Below are 22577 nucleotides of genomic sequence, written 5' to 3'. Positions count from 1 at the left end.
GCTGCATACATGGGAATGATGCACTATTGACAGTAGTGAGTCAACAGGAGATGAAAGCAGCCATGTCAATACAGCCTGGTATGTGTGGACTGCAGGGTCAAACTGGACATCAGAGGTAATAGTTGGAATGGCCGTAGATGAACGTATGGCCGATGATATTCTCTGTAAAATCCATTAAAGATTCTGTGGGTGATTTACTGGTTACAGTTAAAGCATATCTTCAACTCGTTCTCCTGTTTTTCATGTCTGAGAAGAGCATTTTAGATGGATTGAGTTGGTCTGTGGTTCACAATCAGGCAGAAGGGACTGGGTAGTATTAGACAGCCACAGACCAGGGGAAAGTCTAGAAGGATTTGGCAGTACAGCCCATACTTGAAGATTTCACTTCCTAACCATTTGATCCTTCTAGTTGTAGTATCTCATCACAAAACAGACACAGACACACAAACATGCTTAGTTCAACCAACAGAGTTGATGTGGGAGAAAATACCATTGATCACCTTTAACAATCATAAGCTTACATCTGGCACACACACAGAGCTCTATGAAATGCTCACAATGTGCTACACAACAAAAGCTTTCTGGGTGTCATGCTAATCAACTCAAAATGATTATATATTTCTGAATCCTTTTCAACATGGACTCTTTTAAACAAGCGGCCCCCGGCTGTCTCCATCACACCCCCCAATCCCACCCCCACCCACCCTTTCAAGTCTTTAGACTCAGGCGCTCTCAGTGGTCCCTCATTTTAATTTCCTAATGAACATGATCTATGCCAATACCAGGCTAATGCATGCACTGTGAAGGGGTCTCTGTGTAGGACATGGAGTGAAGGATGAGGAGAAGGGGAGGAGGGAGGGGAGACAGGTGAAGAGAGGGCCAATTGAGAGGGGGAGGTGGATGCATCACAGACACACAGGAAAAAACAAAAAGCCTTTGAGGTTTCTGAGCACCTCTCCAGTCTGCACCACCCCCATTCACCCTCCCCCTTCCTGGAGGGTGATTACAATCATAGACAAACTGTGTGTGGTGGAGAGTGATTACCATCATAGACAAACTGTGTGTGGTGGAGGGTGATTACAATCATAGACAAACTGTGTGTGGTGGAGGGTGATTACAATCATAGACAAACTGTGTGTGGTGGAGGGTGATTACAATCATAGACAAACTGTGTGTGGTGGAGGGTGATTACAATCATAGACAAACTGTGTGTGGTGGAGGGTGATTACAATCATAGACAAACTGTGTGTGGTGGAGGGTGATTACAATCATAGTCAAACTGTGTGTGGTGGAGAGTGATTACAATCATAGACAAACTGTGTGTGGTGGAGGGTGATTACAATCATAGACAAACTGTGTGTGGTGGAGAGTGATTACAATCATAGACAAACTGTGTGTGGTGGAGAGTGATTACAATCATAGACAAACTGTGTGTGGTGGAGAGTGATTACAATCATAGACAAACTGTGTGTGGTGGAGGGTGATTACAATCATAGACAAACTGTGTGTGGTGGAGAGTGATTACAATCATAGACAAACTGTGTGTGGTGGAGAGTGATTACAATCATAGACAAACTGTGTGTGGTGGAGGGTGATTACAATCATAGACAAACTGTGTGTGGTGGAGAGTGATTACAATCATAGACAAACTGTGTGTGGTGGAGGGTGATTACAATCATAGACAAACTGTGTGTGGTGGAGGGTGATTACAATCATAGACAAACTGTGTGTGGTGGAGGGTGATTACAATCATAGACAAACTGTGTGTGGTGGAGGGTTCCTACCATTCATGAGGGCGTAGGTGAGGATCATGACTGAGTTGTTGAGGTGGCGGTTCTCCTCTCTGACCACGCGGAGGGTGTCTCTCTTCTCATGCTCTGACGCGTCTCGAGACGTGATGCCAGACGACAGGTAGATGATCACCATGTCTGTGTCTGACAGGAACATACAAGCACAGAGAGAGATCAGAAACAAATCCTTGGTCATAAATCCTCCATCTCACAAATCCTCCATCTCTTGATTCACATTCATTGAGCCATTTCAACCAAATTAACTGCATTGATTTACAAGTAGATTTATGTGTGAAATGTTTTTCTCCAAATACATTCATTGTCACATATCTGTTGAAAAATGACAGATTAGCATTCCCTATAGATTGAACAAGCCTGTAGCATCAGTGGCCTGTAAAGACTGCATTTCCCATGGTGCCCTGTTCTTACTGGTGAGTTTCCGGGTGATGTTGCTGGTGTTCCTGAGGAGCTGGAAGGCCTTCTGGAAGCCCAGTGCATGCTGGGTAGGGCTGTCGGAGGCCTTGAGGTTGCTGATGAAGGCGCTCATCTTCCTCTTGGTCTCGCTGGTGGCAGGAGACAGATAGTTCTTATAGCACTGGTCCAGAGAACAGGACCGCACAGCCTCCGCTGAGGACAGGATCGAGATCTGGGGAAGAGGACATGCACAGACACAGGTTAGCACTACATACAAACACAACATAAACAACTACTTTTGGGATTGTAATCACGGGGCATATGTACAGTCTGCTTTAGCTTCAGAGGGAGTGAAAGGGTGGTTGTATCTAGAACGTTGATAGTGTGTCGGGGGTCATAGGGTATCAGAGGGGGCTAGGGAAATTAGGCTATAAAGAGGGGAGTTAGGGATGGGTTATCAGAGCAGAGCGGAACTCCTCACCTTGTCATGTTCGTCTATGGAGTTGAGGACGACGAGGGCAGCATCTCTGGCGATCTGGAGCTGTGTTTCTGTAATGGTAACTCCATGGTCGATGACCACCACAATGTGTTTAGACTGGGGCCGCACCGCCGCCACATATACTGGCCTGCGAGGACACACACACACGTGATGAGTACACTAGGGCTGTCCCCGACTAAAAAAGATAATCGTCGACCAAGAGTCTTCTATTCTTTCGACCAAATGTATAAACTTGTATTTTTCCATATATTGACACGTCCTATGTGTTTTAATCAAATCAACTATATTCACTGAGCTGGTCTGATGCTTTAAGCACACAGTTTGATTAAATAATTAAGACACACAAATGATTAGAGGGAGTCCGACCAGCAATTGATTTGATTGTGCCGGGCCGGGCTCAGACTTCCTGCGCTGCGAAAACAAGAAGTCAAAAAGACAGCGTGTGACTGTGTGACTAGCACCGGTTCTCTCTCTCCTCCCTGCTGCAGCCACCACCACAGAACATCAACATGTTTATCGTGCTGTCCCTGTTGCTGAAGCTGCAACATAATTACAGCCATTTCTGACTGAAAAGTTCTGTTACCGAAATCTCTCATTTGTTTAGGAAAAACATTCCCTATTCCCTCAACCCTTGCTCTCTTTACTTGACATCGCATGCACGTGACCAAAGACTTATTCTACTTATTACTAGAGAACATTGTAATTATTACTCCAGAATGTCTGTTATTCCAGAGGACGATTCGGATGGGATTAGTTTTTTCCAAACTTCCCCCTGTAATTCTTTTTTTTTTAAATATATAATTGGCAGTTATGACGGAAGCCTGGAGGTTTTTATTCTAGGCGTGAAGATACAGTATTTCAACATCTTTGGTATAGTGTCGCCATAATATTTGAATTGAGGAAGTGTGTAATCATTAGGATATTTTAGCGATCCGCAGTACGTCCTAAATGCCCTCAGCCTTCAGATGTAAGCATTTTAAGGCTATGGATGAGAAAATGTACTTATTATTTCCAAACGTTTAGGTCAGTTGTATGCTGCTTTGCGATCTATTAGCAGCAAGGGTTGCATTAAATTGGCTCAATATTTTTTGCTATTATAAACTGGTTACCAACGTAATGGAACAGTAAAACTAAATGTTTTGTCATACCCGTGGTATACGGTCTGATATACCAATGGCTTTCAGCCAATCAGAATTCAGGGCTCAAACCACCCAGTTTATAATGGTGGTTATACACGGCTGCTATACTAAGCCTCTAATGATAATGACATTAGTTATGATCATAATAATAATAATAATAACAATAAGGAGATCAAGAAAATTGAGCATTATTATTATTATTATTATATATTTTTCGGACAATTTGGAACAGTGTAAACACTAAATCAATTAAAAATAATACCAGAGGGGCTGTTCTAACGGAAAAAAGCCTTTATTACAGCAAAGCTAAGATTAAAAACATCAGAATTTGTGAAATTGTTTACTTGACATGTCGTGGTGTGAGGCTTGGTGCTCACGGAATCAGTAGGCTATTAAACAAACACTCAAACAGGCAACAGAAGCACGATCTGTCTTATTTCTGTAGATATATTGATTTATAAAGCCAGGCACATTTAACATATAGGCTATTGATTATAGACCTAATTAAGTTGGGGTTTCCTCTCTCCTCACTTTTCTTAGACAATAAGGCGAGGGCTGTTTTCTCATCTCCTCATTCTGCTGCTGCCTCCGCCACATTGTTCTCAACACCAATATGCTGGTTAACTTTGTTATTATGCACATAGCAACATGGTCTAGGAAAAGTCGCCAATTCAACAGCACACTAATGTGTTTCTGAACCGCGGTCAGCGACCACTTTCCAACGCGGGAGAAAGCGCATTTGTTATAAAATATTATTTTTATTAGTGTTGCACCATTGTTCTTATGTAATATAACCACATACAATTTCAGTAGCATGTCTTAGACTGATGGACTGTGCCATCCCCACGGCCTCCACAATGGATCAGTCCACTGAGACAAGCGCGAATCACACAGGTGTCTTGTACACTATGATATTTGACGGTTTTTTTCACTACTGCTTGACTAAAGAAATCTCGGTCGACCAATAGCCTATCGACCAGTCGACTAAATGGGGTCAGCCCTTTTACACACATGGCACACATATACACACAAAGCACACATATACACAAATCTAACATACACTCACAGTCTCAACAATACATTCCCAATCAATAACATACATAAACTAGAATGGTGTTTTATTGACACCAGACAGACTTTTGCTCCAGGCTGGTAATCCCATCCCTTTCCTATATCTCCCCTGCTTCATGGTGGCGTGAGTTCCCAGGGCTGTCCACTCTACCTCTGGCTGCCCTGAGACCTCCACACACGGTTTTCACAAGATCCCCTTCCCAGGAATACTGTTGCTTTTGGGAGGCACCACCACAACCGCTTTTCCAACCGTCACCACCATTCCCTTTGTCAAGCTCCTATTCCCAAACCCCTCTAGTGTCTACTACTAAATGAGTCTACTACTGCTATCTGTGCGAAGTGACCAAAAGCATCTGGAGAACATGGGTTCCTATTCCAGGTTGGTGTCTGTGGGTAACATGCCACTAGGAAACACAGACAGGGAAAGGGGGTGTTTGTGTTCGTTAAGTCCACACAGCGAGCCAGGGGGACAATCTTTCTCATATCTGAATGCCAGCTGGCTGGTTGAGAGAAACAGGCCTTTGAGTATTTTTTTTTGGGGGGGGAGAAAGAAAGAAAGAAAGAAAGACAGAGAGACAAACGAGAGAGACAGAGAGCGAGAGATAGAGATATCTTTCACCAGGCTAGGCCACAGAAACCACAGCAGTGGGTGAGAGATTCCAGTGGTCTTTACTGGTCCCAGAACACATTCCTGACAGGGGCATGCGTGGTCAGGGTGTCTGTCTGTCTCAGAGAGGAGAGGAAAACCCAACGACACCGGAGGAGAGTAGGAATACTGTTTACATGCTCTCTGACTGCCACACAGAAACAACGGAGAGGGAGGAGGTGGAATAGAAGAAGTGGTTTTCTGTTTTCTCTTTGCTTAGTAGGAGGTGACCATCTTGGATATTCAACAACATTATCCTTGATGTGGCTACACAAAGCGTAATGTTTGAGGAATGGGCAGTCAGTGATGATTTATGTAACAATAATTGCTCCATTCTTGCCGATGCGTTTAGGGCTAGTTGATTGCACTGTTTATCTAGGTGAAGCTGATCTGGAAGTGTAACATTTTAGTCATTTAGCTGTACTGTACCTGCTGCGGTGCTCGTAGTTTCCCTTGCAGTGGAACTTGTGGGCGGGGAACACAGTGAAGATGCCCTCCTCTGAGCTGAAGTATTGCCACTTGATGCCAGGGTTGGACTTCAGGTTATCTGCCAACACTACAGAGGAGAGAGATGTCAATATTACAAACAGTAGGTAGGAATAATACGAGAGAGAGAGAGAGAGAGAGAGGGAGCGAGAGAGACTGAGTGTGCGAGACTGAGTGTGCGAGAGAGACGGCGCGAGAGAGAGAGACAGAGCGCGAGACAGAGACAGAGCTTTAACCAACTAGGGGGACTCATTCTGGGCTCCCAGACACCTGTCAAAGCCCACTGATAGATGTAGACTTTAAAGGGTTAACCTAGTCTCCTCTAGTCTGTGTGTGAAAAGTAAGTGAGCACACATGAGAATAATAATAATAAAAACAATAATGTAAGGCATAAAATCAAATTCCCTGGATATCAGATTAAACTGTTCATTCTGCTGTATTACTGACATGGTTATAATCGTTTAATTTAAGTGTAACTGTGTGGTCTTAGTAGTTACACAATGTGCCGCTGACAACATTAGGCCTATGTACACTACATGACCAAAAGTATGTGGACACCTGCTCGTCGAACATCCCATTCCAATATCATGGCCATTAATATGGAGTTGGTCCCCACTTCGCTGTTATAGCAGCCTCCACTCTTCTGGGAAGGCTTTCCACTAGATGTTGGAACATTCCTACAGGGACTTGCTTCCATTCAGCCACAAGAGTCCCCTGTAGCTCAGTTGGTAGAGCATGGCGCTTGCAACGCCAGGGTTGTGGGTTCGTTTCCCACGGGGGGCCAGTATGAAAATGTATGCACTCACTAACTGTAAGTTGCTCCGGATAAGAGCGTCTGTTAAATGACTAAAATGTAAAATGTAAGAGCATTAGTGGGGTCGGGCACTGATGTTGGGCGATTAGGCCTGGCTCGCAGTCGGCGTTCCAATTCATCCCAAAGGTGTTAGTTGGGGTTGAGGTCAGGGCTCTGTGCAGGCCAGTCAAGTTCTTCCACACCGATCTCGACAATCCATTTCTCTATGCACCTCGATTTGTGCATGGGGGCATTGTCATGCTGAAACAAGAAAGGGCCTTCCCCAAACAGTTGCCACAAAGTTAGAAGCACAGAATCATCTAGAATGTCATTGTATGCTGTAGCGTCTCAACTTAAACCAAACTTTCTCTATTAACAAAATGTGACTTTCAAGAGATAAAGACTGACATATTAAGGAATGTTTCTTGTTTACTGGTTGGTTATATTACTGCACTGCAGGCTGATCTAGCTGCAGCATCTGCCTGGGAACAGGGTCAAATTAGCTGCCTAAACAAATCGTTTTATTGGGTCAGAGAAGTCAAGAGAATCTTCAGAGAGATCAGATCACAAACTCTGCAGCTTCCTGTCTGGCGGAGCACAGCAACAGAGGAACACAAAACAGCCATTCACATGAAAGAGACAGAAGAGAGGGGGTGGGACACACAAATAGAGCCAGATTCCTCAACCCGTGCCAAAAAGTGTTCACTGTCTTGGTTTGTGTGTGTTTTGCTCCTCTCTAACAAAGTAGGGCCCTGAAGATAGATAACAGCAAACATGAAGACAGCGTTTAAAGTGCCACTCCAGTCTCCTTTTCACCTCATTTAAGACGTGATTTACTTAACAAAAAAGCCCATCTCAATAGGTGGTCCAGGTAGGTCATGACATAGCACAAGGGGGGGGGCTTTCCTCTTTTGTTCTCCATTGCCCCTCTATTGTTCCTCAAGCAAGGGGGGAGGCCGATTACATCACACATTCCAATCAGACCAACTCCTTGAAGTTTGCAGTTTAGTCAAAAAAACACTATTTTGCTCAAAATGTATTTGTTTCCCCTTTAGTGGGTGTACTCCACTGTATTTATACTTAGGATATCTCTTCTCAACAGTAACAGTTCAAAAGTTGCTGGAGGACGTATTTAGCCTAGCTAGCTTATAAAAGAGAGGCATGTCGTAGCTAGCGACACACTGCACACATGCTAATCCAATCTCCTCAGTATTTCCTAACACACTACCCAACATAAAACTACAAACTAGCAGCCCACGACAACATGAACACAGTACCTTATATAGACCAACACTACAACAACCAGCGGTACCGGAGCGCCAAGTCTATGTCCAAAAGGCTTCTTAACAGCTTCTACCCCCAAGCCATAAGACTCCTGAACAGCTAATCATGGATTAATATGCCATTTAGCAGACCCTTTTATCCAAAGCGACTTACAGTCATGTGTGCATACATTTTTACTTATGGATACCTGGACTATTTGCATTGCACGCCCACATTTACATTTAAATCATTTAGCAGACGCTCTTATCCAGAGCGACTTACAAATTGGACACCCCACCCCCAACCCCCTCTTTTACGCTGCTGCTACTCTGTTTATTATTTATGCATAGTCACTTTAACTCTACCCACATGTACATATTACCTCAATTACCTCGACTAGCCGGTGCCCCCGCACATTGACCCTGTACCGGTACCCCCTGTATATAGCCTCACTACTGTTATTTCACATTGACCCTGTACCGGTACCCCCTGTATATAGTCTTACTACTGTTATTTCAAATTGACCCTGTACCGGTACCCCCTGTATATAGCCTCATTACTGTTATTTCACATTGACTCTGTACCGGTACCCCCTGTATATAGCCTCACTACTGTTATTTCACATTGACTCTGTACCGGTACCCCCTGTATATAGCCTCACTACTGTTATTTCACATCGACTCTGTACCGGTACCCCCTGTATATAGCCTCACTACTGTTATTTCACATCGACTCTGTACCGGTACCCCCCTGTATATAGCCTCCCTACTGTTATTTCACATTGACCCTGTACCGGTACCCCCTGTATATAGCCTCACTACTGTTATTTCACATTGACCCTGTACCGGTACCCCCTGTATATAGCCTCACTACTGTTATTTCACATTGACTCTGTACCGGTACCCCCCTGTATATAGCCTCCCTACTGTTATTTCACATTGACCCTGTACCGGTACCCCCTGTATATAGCCTCACTACTGTTATTTCACATTGACTCTGTACCGGTACCCCCTGTATATAGCCTCACTACTGTTATTTCACATTGACTCTGTACCGGTACCCCCTGTATATAGCCTCACTACTGTTATTTCAAATTGACCCTGTACCGGTACCCCCTGTATATAGCCTCATTACTGTTATTTCACATTGACCCTGTACCGGTACCCCCTGTATATAGCCTCACTACTGTTATTTCACATTGACTCTGTACCGGTACCCCCTGTATATTTACATTTACATTTTAGTCATTTAGCAGACGCTCTTATCCAGAGCGACTTACAGTTAGTGCATACATTATTTTATCGAACCCACATATAGCCTCACTACTGTTATTTCACATTGACTCTGTACCGGTACCCCCTGTATATAGCCTCACTACTGTTATTTTACTTTACTGCTGCTATATACAGGGGGTACAAGTAGGTAGCCGAAGTTTACACCCCTTCGTCGGTGATTGGTCAACAGTAAGGATTCTTCAGTAAAGTCTTTGTTGTCATTCAACGAGAGACGACTCATTTTCATGCACATGTTTTCATTGAGAAATACTGCACCAAACATCTTAGTTAGATGTAAAATCGTGCGACTAAGATCTCCTCGGCAAAAACGTCTAAATTAAATGACAGATTTCTTGAGTAATCTTAGATTAATTCTGTCTATTTTCAGGAAGTGTACACTGGCTACGGCTTCTCAAAATGGGAAATCAGTACTATTGCCACTTTTTTCTAATTTTTCAAGCAAGGGAGTATGCGAGCACACTCATTAGGCGCCAGCCGAACTGAAGCACACCGATGCCTTAACCCTAACCCCCTCCATCCGTACTCACTACTCAATCACCCCCCTCCATTCCCAGCTCAGTAACACTTTGGCCATGTGCAGAAGGGTTAATGTGTCCACTGGGCAGGGATTGGAAAACTAACTACACTCACATCAAACCAGTGGCTGGAGTACTGTGGAAACTAATACAGATTGAGAAAAGAGCTGTTGTGTCAGAGGAGAAAGTGGAAAGAGGAATGGCTTTGAGTCAATGACTGACAAGAGACAGTAGAGTGGTCTTGTCTGGCTCAGATGGTAGAGCACGGTGTTTGCAATGACAAGATTGTGGGTTCGAATCCCGGGGACACCCATACATAAAATGTATGCACGCATGACTGTAAGTCTCTTTGGATAAAAGCATCTGCTAAATGCTATTTTTATTAAAGCAAAAATAAAGAGCGCAAAAAAGTACAGGGAAAGAAGACCAGAAAACAGGAGGAGGGAGAAGATAATAGGAATGAGATGAGGAAAACAAGAACCAGAAGGAAAGGACAGATCAACCTTTGTTTCTTCATTCACTTCTCTTGCTCCCCCAGTCATTTCTCCCTCTCTCCTCCTCTGGATAATCTGCCTATTCCTTCTCTCTCTCCCTCCTTCTCTCTCTTTGGTTGTTTAGACTGGGTCAAGACAAATGGGGACGATGAATGCTAGCAGAGGCTGGAGGTCAAGACAGGCTGAGGAATGGAGGCTCGGTGGTAACATGAACTCCTGATGACTGGCTTTGGAAAAATAAGCTCTGAGATGAAGATGAATCGCCCTAATCTGCTCGGAGGCGGAGCGGCCTGGAATTTGGCCGGAGAGGGTGTGAGAGACGAAGAGTCAGCGGTAGGGGAACAAGCTGTGGGGTTTCTACAGACCTTACAGAGGAGGGGTAGTGTGTGTGAGAGAGCGGTTGACTTTGCCAGCATTTCCACATCGCGATTAAAATGACCATTAGCAAGAGTGTGATTAGGAGTGGAAAATGTTGGGCTAATACTGCAGCTGCTTCAGTACAGTCAGCGCACGGGTTAGCGAAATTCTGCCATGATAACTAATAAACGGATCATTAGACAGCATTTATAGTGTTCATTGTTGATTGTCTGGACTTTGACTGGGAGTGTTCTGATGCAGAGGTTAAATGTATGACGTCATCACATCTGATTATGATTAGGTGACAGCCTATCTGATTGGCTAACAGCAGTGCAGAAGGGGCATATGGCAAAGCCCGACAAAGCCTCCTAATGTAGAATGAGAAAAAGATCCAGTTCCTGAATGGAGAAGCGGACCAAAATACTTCATTTGATCTCAGAATTTTCAGCAAAGAAAAAAAGCACTATTCTTGAATCAAAGAGAAAAAGAGAGAGAGTAGGAAAAAGGAAGGGAGAGAGAGTAGGAGAGAAAACAGAATACAAAGTGGTCTAATAACGCGTGGAACAGGCACAGTTTGTTATTTCCATCTGGGTTCAAATACTTTTTCCTTTTAAGATTTAACCATATGGTGAGGAATATTAATTTCTTAGAAATATGGGTTGCCATAATGGGTGGTAGGGGTAAGGGGTTAGTGAGAGGAGTAAGGTGTGGTAGGGTTAAGGGGGTAGTGAGGGGGTAAGGGCTGGTAGGGGTAAGGGATGGTAGGGGTAAGGACTGGTAGAAGGTGACCCACCTGAGTTGAGGTCCCGTCCAGGGTTGAAGGCTCGACTGTTGACCGTGGGGGACAGCCTGTCACAACAGATGGTCTTGGACACGTTGGTGTTGAAGTTACCATCAAACCTGAATAAGGATAAAGACAACATGTTTAAGGATAAGGATAAAGACAACAGAACTAATTGGACGTATATTTCACTTATCAACCATAGAAAGAAAGAAAGAAAGAAAGAAAGAAAGAAAGAAAGAAAGAAAGAAAGAAAGAAAGAAAGAAAGAAAGAAAGAAAGAAAGAAAGAAAGAAAGAAAGAAAGAAAGAAAGAAAGAAAGAAAGAAAGAAAGAAAGAAAGAAAGAAAGAAAGAAAGAAAGAAAGAAAGAAAGAAAGAAAGAAAGAAAGAAAGAAAGAAAGAAAGAAAGAAAGAAAGAAAGAAAGAAAGAAAGAAAGAAAGAAAGAAAGAAAGAAAGAAAGAAAGAAAGAAAGAAAGAAAGAAAGAAAGAAAGAAAGAAAGAAAGAAAGAAAGAAAGAAAGAAAGAAAGAAAGAAAGAAAGAAAGAAAGAAAGAAAGAAAGAAAGAAAGAAAGAAAGAAAGAAAGAAAGAAAGAAAGAAAGAAAGAAAGAAAGAAAGAAAGAAAGAAAGAAAGAAAGAAAGAAAGAAAGAAAGAAAGAAAGAAAGAAAGAAAGAAAGAAAGAAAGAAAGAAAGAAAGAAAGAAAGAAAGAAAGAAAGAAAGAAAGAAAGAAAGAAAGAAAGAAAGAAAGAAAGAAAGAAAGAAAGAAAGAAAGAAAGAAAGAAAGAGAAAGAAAGAAAGAAAGAAAGAAAGAAAGAAAGAGAAAGAAAGAAAGAAAGAAAGAAAGAAAGAAAGAAAGAAAGAAAGAAAGAAAGAAAGAAAGAAAGAAAGAAAGAAAGAAAGAAAGAAAGAAAGAAAGAAAGAAAGAAAGAAAGAAAGAAAGAACGAACGAACGAACGAACGAACGAACGAACGAACGAACGAACGAACGAACGAACGAACGAACGAACGAACGAACGAACGAACGAACGAACGAACGAACGAACGAACGAACGAACGAACGAACGAACGAACGAACGAACGAACGAACGAACGAACGAACGAACGAACGAACGTAACGAACGAACGAACGAACGAACGAACGAACGAACAAACGAACGAACGAACGAACGAACGAACGAACGAACGAACGAACGAACGAACGAACGAACGAACGAACGAACGGCAACGAACGAAAACGAACGAGCAAAGCGAGCGAGCAAAGCAAAGAAACGAAAGAAACGAAAGAAAGAAAGAAAGAAAGAAAGAAAGAAAGAAAGAAAGAAAGAAAGAAAGAAAGAAAGAAAGAAAGAAAGAAGAGAAAGAAAGAAAGAAAGAAAGAAAGAAAGAAAGAAAGAAAGAAAGAAAGAAAGAAAGAAAGAAAGAAAGAAAGAAAGAAAGAAAGAAAGAAAGAAAGAAAGAAAGAAAGAAAGAAAGAAAGAAAGAAAGAAAGAAAGAAAGAAAGAAAGAAAGAAAGAAAGAAAGAAAGAAAGAAAGAAAGAAAGAAAGAAAGAAAGAAAGAAAGAAAGAAAGAAAGAAAGAAAGAAAGAAAGAAAGAAAGAAAGAAAGAAAGAAAGAAAGAAAGAAAGAAAGAAAGAAAGAAAGAAAGAAAGAAAGAAAGAAAGAAAGAAAGAAAGAAAGAAAGAAAGAAAGAAAGAAAGAAAGAAAGAAAGAAAGAAAGAAAGAAAGAAAGAAAGAAAGAAAGAAAGAAAGAAAGAAAGAAAGAAAGAAAGAAAGAAAGAAAGAAAGAAAGAAAGAAAGAAAGAAAGAAAGAAAGAAAGAAAGAAAGAAAGAAAGAAAGAAAGAAAGAAAGAAAGAAAGAAAGAAAGAAAGAAAGAAAGAAAGAAAGAAAGAAAGAAAGAAAGAAAGAAAGAAAGAAAGAAAGAAAGAAAGAAAGAAAGAAAGAAAGAAAGAAAGAAAGAAAGAAAGAAAGAAAGAACGAACGAACGAACGAACGAACGAACGAACGAACGAACGAACGAAAGAAAGAAAGAAAGAAAGCCATAAGCCCAGTAGATTCCCTATCACACAGGGTTGGCAGCCCCCTGGTCACTCCATGCTGTCATAGCAGGTATTCTTATCCATCCCAGCATTGTTTTCAGGCTGCCTCAGCTACTCTAATGAAGAGCTGATAGAGGGATGGGGAGAGGAGAGGAGGGGGGCATCTCAGGGGAGCAGGCTGCTCCACGCTGCACCATGGCCAGGTCGCTTTGATCCAACACTCCCCCTTCAGCTCCACCTCCAATAAACCCCCTCCCCCCTGCTGGCTCACATACCCAACACAACAAACCACAAGTAACCGGTTATTCCCTGTCGTGCTCGCTCGCTCACACACACACAAACTTCTGTCATCGTCTCTATCACCCCCCCCATCCGGAGCTTGAGAGAGTGTGTTTGATTGACAGCTGCTCTGATGTACCAGCTGCTTTGAACTTCAGACATTTAATTCCCATCAGGCTACAGACATTATTATTCCCCTCCAACACACTTTACATGTGGGGGCTAAGAGAATGTTCCAGATAAAAATTACATTTGCAAGCGCTTTGAATTCGACATCAAAACCAGGAGAATGAGGGTGGTGCAGGAGCGAGGGAGAGAAATGGAGGAGAGAGAAAGAATGAGAGAAGGAGAGAGAGAGATGGAAGGGGGAGAGGAGAGAGAGAGAGGGGGGGGAGAAAGAGAGTAGAAAGAGAGAGAAAAACCTTCCAGCATGTAAATGAGGGTCTTGAAAAACATCCCAGGTTTTAAAAGGGGTAGAAAATAAATCAATATATATGAACCAACCTCTGAAGCTGCTTTAAGAGGGAGCATTTCCTTATACCAGAACCACATACTACTCTTCCATTACTTGAAGCTTTAGCTAGCTTATGGAAAAGGACTCCTGAGATCTCATGATATGGACAGAAGCATGTGGCGTGACAGAGAGAGAAAGAGACAGAGTGAGAAAGCGAGAGGGCAAGAAAGAGAGAGCTACCATCAGCCCATTTTCAAGCCTTTTAGGTCAGTTAAGCCCCTCTCTTTCCTCATCCCTCTCTCCTTCTCTCCTCTCATCCATCCCTCTCTCCTTCTCTCCTCTCATCCATCCCTCTCTAGCTCTACCTCATGATCAAACAGAGGCTTCTTTAGCTCACTCACTGAGCAAACGGAAAAAAACAGCTGATCCCAGCTCAGACCAGAACCCAGCTCCGGCTGTCTCTCATGGAGACCAGTCCAGCATCAACACACACCACAGCCGGAGGAGAGGGGCTCAACAGTCACCAGTGGGAAAGTAAACAAATCCAAATTAATTTCAAAAATTGAATGTGTACCCTTTTTGCAGCCATTCCCTATCCCATTCCCTATGTCATAACAATACACAGTAGTACAGTGTATTCGGAATGTATTCAGACCCCTTGACTTCTTCCACGTTTTGTTATGTTACTGCCTTATTCTAAAATAGATTAAATAGTTATTTTTCCTCATCAATCTACACACAATACCCCATAATGACAAAGCAAAAACAGGTTTTTAGAAATGTTTGCAAATTTTAAAAAAAATTAACAAACGGAAATATAACATTTACATAAGTATTCAGACCCTTTACTCAGTACTTTGTTGAAGCACCTTCAGCAGCGATTACAGCCTTGAGTCTTCTTGGGTATGACGCTACAAGCTTGGCACACCTGTATTTGGGGAGTTTCTCCCATTCTTCTCTGCAGATCCTCTCAAGCTTTGTCAGGTCACTGCACAGCTATTTTCAGGTCTCTCCAGAGATGTTAGATCGGGTTCAAGTCCAGGCTGTGGCTGGGCCACTCAAGGACATTCAGAGAATTGTCCCGAAGCCACTCCTGCGTTGTCTTGGCTGTGTGCTTAGGGTTGTTGTCCTGTTGGAAGGTGAACCTTCACCCCAGTCTGAGGTCCTGAGCGCTCTGGAGCAGGTTTTTATCAAGGATCTCTCTGTACTTTGCTCCATTCATCTTTCCTTCGATCCTGACTAGTCTCCCAGTCCCTGCCGCTGAAAAACATCCCCACAGCATGATGCTGCCACCACCATGCTTCACCGTAGGGATTGTGCCAGGTTTCCTTCAGATGTGACGCTTTCTTGGTTTCATCAGACCAGAAAATCTTGTTTCTCATGGTCTGAGAGTCCTTTAGGTGCCTTTTGGCAAACTCCAAGAGGGCTGTCATGTGCCATTTACTGAAGAGTGGCTTCCATCTAGCCACTCTACCACAAAGGCCTGATTGGTGGAGTGCTGCAGAGATGGTTGTCCTTCTGGAAGGTTCTCCCATCTCCACAGAAGAACTCTGGAGCTCTGTGAGAGTGACCATCATGTTCTTGGTCAACTCCCTGACCAAGGCCCTTCTCCCCCGATTGCTCAGTTTGGCCGGGCGGCCAGCTCTAGGAAGAGTCTTGGTGGTTCCAAACTTCTTCCACTTAAGTATGATGGAGGCCACTGTGTTCTTGGGGACCTTCAATGCTGCAGTAGTTTTTTGGTACCCTTCCCAGATCTGTGCCTCAACACAATCCTGTCTTGGAGCTTTACGGACAATTCCTTCAACCTCATGGTTTGTGACAGGTGTGTGCCATTCCAAATCATGTCCAATCAATTGATTTTACCACAGGTGGACTCCAATCAAGTTGTAGAAACATCTCAAGGATGATCAATGGAAACAGGATGCACCTGAGCTCAATTTCGAGTCGCATAGCAAAGGGTCTGAATACTTATGTAAATAAGGTATGTATTTTTTTATTTTATAAATGCGGAAAAAATTGTAAACACCTGTTTTTGCTTTGTCATTATTGGGTATTTTGTGTAGATTGCTGAGGGGGGAAAATTATTTAATCCATTTTAGAATAAGGCTGTAATGTAACAAAATGTGGAAAAAGTAAAGGGTTCTGAATACTTTCCGAATGCACTGTGTGTCCTTATCATATTATCCCCCGAGCAACACTACTATACCACCACACTGGAGACTGTAGCCAGACAAAAACATCAGAAGTGATTGGGTGGAATACAATACAGGTTTTCCTCCAGCCTCCATCTAGTAAATGACAGCCTGGAATACCCGTTATAACAATAAAACCCTGTATAAAACCCCTGTCATTCTTTAAAACACACACACAGCTATCCAGCTAAACACCTTCTCTCATCTCCACCTGCCTGCCTGGCTGGCATTTGTCTTCCTGAGGTAGATGTAGTCACAGAGAAACATATATATTATGTTCAATTTAATACTGTAGCTAGAGCCGTCTGTCTGTCTGTCTGTGTATGTGTTCTGTCTGGCACTGGGAGCAGAGCTGCCGTAGAGGTGACAGTTATGGCAGCTTACCTATACTACATTCTGCTAGCTTACACTGGAGGCGGGCAAATGAGCAGTGTCTGCAATGCCACACATCCTACATCTAAATGAATGGCTTTATGATGAATTATCAGCCAATTGATATCGTCATCTGCAACTGAAAATACGTTTTAAAAAGAAACGGATCTAGCTGGTACCCATCTACCTGAAGATTAGTCACTAAAACAGAAACATGTGCTATTTTCAGGCATTGATATGTTGACTAGACCTGGAACCTGGCCATCAGACCAAACATTGATGAAAGCATTCCAGCGTGGTGTGTGTGGTGGCCCTGTGGTCACTGGTCTAGCTGACACCACCGTGGTCGCAAGATGGCCGAGTGAAACGGGCAGGGGTGAAAGTAAGGCGGTCTGGAACGGTGTCCCGGCAAAATAAATAGTGGGGGTACGCCGTACCGGTAAAACGTGAGCCTATCATAATTAATACAACATGCCCAAACAACTATAGGCTATTACACCATTATTTAACATTAATGCATGTCAGCCGCATGAAACATTTATGAAATGACTGGAAACCGGGTGGTATATGCTCCAAATTGTGTTGTGGTTTGAGGAGAACACTTAGGCAACATTTTGTCAAGGCGGAGATGAGTGGCCGAGACCGAGGCGCGCGGACAACAGTGGATTAATCAATTTCAAATTGCAGGTGCACTGTTGGGGTTTGGATGCTGACATTATTTTGTGAGTGGATGAAAGTGCGCGAGTAGCCCAGAGGAGCGTCTTTGTTCAGTGACTGTTTGACAATCAGTCGGTAACTGTAAATATTCACTGTCTTTATCATTGGGTCAGTGCCACTTCTGTTTGTTTTTGGACAATAACTTCCTCTTCCAGGTTAGATGGACGTCATATTGTATGTGTCTGCCCTGATCTGTTTGTCGGTGTCAGCAGAGTAGGCTACCCTGTAATGTTTGCAGTATAAAAAAAAAAAATCCATGTGCGCACTTGGGTGTCCCATACCGGAAATAAATTAAATCTACTTTCACCCCTGGACATCCTGTTAACCACCTAACACCCCCCGGCTATGACCGGCCGTCTGACCCAGAAGCAGGCAGCAGCAGCTGACTCAAAGCCCGTTGAAAGACACCCTGACCTGGGGACGCATGGGCTCGCCACCAGCCTCTCTGGAGGTTCCAGCACAGCACTGAGTTAGAGTCCGAGAACGGGCCTCGTTCGAAGTCCTGCCATGGTATTGCACTGGCACAGATCAGATGTTTGGATCTTTAACTTTCCTGGCTGGGACTGTGTGACCCTGGGGAGAGAAAAAGTTATTCCACACTCCTCCAAACGGTCACGCTCCTAAATGAACTTTCTCAAAGCAGGAGCTGTCAGCTTTTCCCCAGTGGGATCCTTTGAAGTTGTGGGAGCGATGCACTGCTATTAGACTGACAGGCAGCCCTCAGAAGTGAGCCTGAATTTTGTTTAACCCTCCTCGCCACGTTCCCAACATCTTATACAACCTTCAGTATATCCACCCCAGCTCTCCCTTTCTCTACTCCAGAATAATGACAAAGTGTGTGCATGTGAGAGAAAAGCATGGCCGACTAAATTCTGATGAAATTCTCCCAGTATTATCCTGGACTGGAGCCAGGCTGACTGTGGGAGAAGCAGAGACCCTGGAACTCCAGATTAGTCATAACATACACCATCAAAACTACATTAGGTCTGAGAGAGAGGGAGGGAGAAACAGACAAAGAGAGGAAGAGGCATGAAGAGAGAAAGCGATAGAGGCCTTGGAGATAGAGGGAGAGAGAAGTAGAAAAATATAGGAAGAGAGAGGGAGAGAGAGAGGGAGTATGTTTACATGCACACTGATCATTCGATATTAAACTGATTATGGCAGTAGGCCGAGTATGGAAATGGTCATGTAAACACCTTACTCTGCTTATCTTAAATCGGCGTAGGGTCAAAATCGAAGTAAGCATACGCCGATTAAAATACCTGGTTTTCTGAGCAATCTTTCGAATCGTTAGGACATGTAAACGCCTTAATCAGAGTTCCAGCAGTGTATTGATCTGCACATGTGTCAGCACCGGTAGCGCGAGCCTCCCTCTATATGCACGAGTGAAGTGAGTTCAGAAAAATGCCTTTTAAAAGTAGTTTTCACATCCAAATCAACAATAATAACATGGTCGCTGTTGTAGAATGTTTATTTTGATTGGAGATTTTCTGCATTTATCAGAGTGCCATCAAGTAGCCTGATTTCAGATGTGTCCATGTAAACAAGATTATAAGGATCCATGTAAACAAGATTATAAGGGAAATCGTTCTTCTTGCAAAGCATGTAAACGTTTTAAACAAACTATTATATTAAATCAGACTATCCATAATAATCATATTATTGTGTGCATGTAACCGTGCTCAGTGAGGGATGTAGACAGCTGGTGCTGTAGAGATTAGGGTTGAAAGCAGCGCTCTGTCCACTCTCTCTCTCTCTGTCGTTTGAGGTGTGTTTGCTCCTGCTGTAGCGGGAGATTGGTGGAAAGCGAATGGACTTCAGAGAAAGTTCCTCCCTGACCCCACTCTGAGCCTACTAACCACACAGCTAGGCCTTCAAACAACTCCATTACCCATAATCCCCCACATCTGTCTGGGAGATTAAAATGGGGGCAGAGCAGACCAGTGGAGCTCACCACCACCACTACAGCTGCTCATGCATGTGGAAATAATTTAATTTGCAGATTTTGCACATGTGGAGATAAGTGTTCCTAGAAAGGATCAAAACACGTTTAAACACAGGAAGGGGGTAAGGGGTTTGTGGGGTGTGTTTAGGGGTTAATACTCACTCAACCATGGAGGGGGGGATGGTGCAGCAGTCCTGGATGGCGGTCAGAGGAGAGGTCAGGTGGGCTGTGTAGGACACCTCCACCACCTGCTTGTTCCTGTTCACCACATCCAGGTAGCGGTTAAACTTCTCACGGATCTTCTTCGCAAGCTACAACCAAACACACACACACAGTTCGATATATTCTGTATGACATCGTACATACGGTCCTCCTCATCATGGTGGAATTACCTACGAAAAACACTACAGCACTCACGCTCACACAGTCAGAAGATGAATAAGATGACATTTTGGATTCCTAAAGTCCCTTAGTTGAGCACCTATTCACTTTTTATTAAAGTTGGGTTGAAGCAGGTATGGGTACCCTCCCAGGTCAGATAGGCTACTCTTCTGTATTAATCACAGTCAGAACAAGGCACTTAACACACACGAGGTCCTCATACATACTGGCTGAATTACCAAGGGAAAGATCTGTGAACAGCATCAAAGAACCAGACTCCATGTGAAAGCTGTCAAAGTTAAGGAGAAATCATGATGGATGATGGAGGGCTAGTGAGGAATAAACCTGTGCTACACTCTCAAAGTCATGGAAACCAAGAGAAGGAAAAAGTAGTTCCTCCCAAACAAAGGGCAGATCATTTAATCCTGCTGGTTAGTGTTGGACCTGACTAGTCCCCTGGCTGTTAGTGCTGAGCGATTATTGCTTTTTGAAGTCGGTTCGGTTTCGGTTTGGTTATCAAAAAATAATAATGTGATTTCGCGTTTGATTTTTTATTAAAATGCACTGTATATTATGTGGGTTGAATGCTGTAACAATTTAAACTATTAGTACAAGTCCCATGATGGCAGTGTCTGCCCATTACTACTTATCACTTATCAACCATCATTTATTCACATTACTTTACTTTCATAAAATATTAATTGTTCTGTATATTACATTTGTTTTATTTGATGACTTTATTATTTAATTCCAAGTCATCTCATCTCTATAGAGCTGCTGCTTATGCTGTCTGACAAAATCACTATTTTAGTAGTTCTTCAAAGTAAATAAGGCATACTTTTATGACTGCTGAATACCAACGATCAATCACTTAGATCATGTATTTTCAGGTAGAGATACCTCGCGAAGTAACTGCTCTCTGTCCCTCTCCATCGCGCATTCTTCTGTCTCTTCTCTCAGTGTCTTCCCCTCATTAACCTAATGTAGCAGGCGTTAAAGAAACACACTGAACGGACAAGTGGCTTATGGTCATTGTAGTTAATTACCACGTTTTTGGCGCTAAACTATGTAGAATATTGGCCTGTTGGAAACTACAACTCCCTACTAAAAATGGCACAATGTGCGCATGAAGCTCACAGAAAAAAATTAACGAAATTGAATTCAAATAACTGAACCTGTCAGTCAATTAGTTGTTTAAAAAACGAAAAAGAAATACAAGATTTCGGTTCATTTTCGCTCAACACTACTGTCTGTCCTGTGTAAGTGTGTTAACTAACGCTAGGCATACATTACAGCTCTCAGGGGGGAGTTATGGCTGAGTGCACAGACCTCTAAGCCTCATTCAAAAATGGTTCCCCCTGGGGGACACTAATAACCAGCGCACCAGCAGCTTCTCACAACAGGTTCCTGTTCCTACTCTGGAGCAAATGAAAAGCCCCCACAGGGAACCTAGTTAGAACCTACGGGACTATCGCAACTCACACCCACATGCATTCAAACACATAGCCTGCATACAATAAAACAGATTAGAAATGAATAACTCAAACTCATTACATACAGCAGGCTTTAGGCCTACACAGTAACAAGGCTGGAGCGGCAGGTAGCCTAGCGGTTAAGAGTGTTGGGCCTGTAACCAAAATGTCGCTGGTTTGAATCCCTGAGCTGACTAGTTGAAAAAAATATGTCGATGTGCCCTTGAGCAAGGCACAACCCTAACTGCTCCTGTAAGTTGCTCTGGATAACGAGTCTGCTAAATGCCTCAAATGTTGTTTTTTGAAGAGTCAAAGACTGAAGTCAAGTCACTACATTCAATTACTGCCTGGAAAAAAACAGGATAGAACCGCTACTACGGCAACCAGTCTCCATGTCTGTCCACATTCCATAATGAGCCATGCCTGCCAACACAGCCCTTGCCCAGGCCAGGAACAGAGAAATGTGCTCTGACCCACTGACGCGATACCCCTAATCAGCCAGCTGCTATTCCTATTCAATTAGACAGCCGCTGCTCCCATTAGGGCTTCATACAGGCCCAGCGGCGTCACCCTGAATTACACAACTACACTATACATTGTATGCGTCCCAAATGGCTCCCTATATAGTACACTACTTTTGACCACTGCCCATAAGGCTGAGGTCAAAAGTAGTGCACTATGTAGGTAATAGGGTGCCATTTGTGACTCATGCCATACTGTACACCCCCTCAGACTGGGCCGGACCAGCACGCTCACACAGCAATTAGCCCCAATGTGGACTCTATGGGTGTGTGTGTGTGTGTGTGTGTGTGTGTGTGTGTGTGTGTGTGTGTGTGTGTGTGTGTGTGTGTGTGTGTGTGTGTGTGTGTGTCCACAGCACAGTTGGGGTAAATAGAGAAATACCCATTAATGAGTGCAGAGAAACTAGAAACCCGAGACCTGCAAAGCACAGGTTTAGGGACTTACTATTTTTCCATAGCCAAAACCACTCTCCCCTCCCTGACCACCCGCCCTCTCTTTACCCACAAATCCCAACCACACACCCGGCCTCACCGCTCACTCCCCCCACCTCTATCCCCTTCAATATAACACACATATTGGCTCTGTGGTTGCTGTAGCTCTTGCCAGCCAGCCTCAGACCATGCAGTTGTATTGTGTGGTTCTGGTTCAGTGTGGTTATGGCA

At 43.3% G+C, this 22577-nt stretch overlaps 1 protein-coding gene across 2 annotated transcripts in view; it reads right to left on the bottom strand.

Moving 5' to 3' along the window:
* cachd1 (cache domain containing 1) overlaps positions 1-22577 on the bottom strand; it is an 86938-nt gene that overhangs the window by 27535 nt on the left and 36826 nt on the right. For both annotated transcript variants that reach the window (XM_041840078.2, XM_041840079.2), the window contains exons 3-8: positions 19703-19851; positions 11556-11662; positions 5989-6115; positions 2686-2830; positions 2220-2436; positions 1785-1934 (exon numbers count right to left, since the gene is read on the bottom strand). In XM_041840078.2, coding sequence (XP_041696012.1) covers positions 1785-1934; positions 2220-2436; positions 2686-2830; positions 5989-6115; positions 11556-11662; positions 19703-19851 — 895 coding nt within the window. The remainder of the gene's footprint in view (positions 1-1784; positions 1935-2219; positions 2437-2685; positions 2831-5988; positions 6116-11555; positions 11663-19702; positions 19852-22577) is intronic.

Source organism: Coregonus clupeaformis, chromosome 20, assembly GCF_020615455.1.
Source record: "Coregonus clupeaformis isolate EN_2021a chromosome 20, ASM2061545v1, whole genome shotgun sequence".
In the NCBI taxonomy this organism is placed as follows: Eukaryota; Metazoa; Chordata; class Actinopteri; order Salmoniformes; family Salmonidae; genus Coregonus; species Coregonus clupeaformis.
The sequence above is the reverse complement of the archived record's forward strand: the minus strand, read 5'-3'. Positions and strand labels throughout refer to the sequence as shown.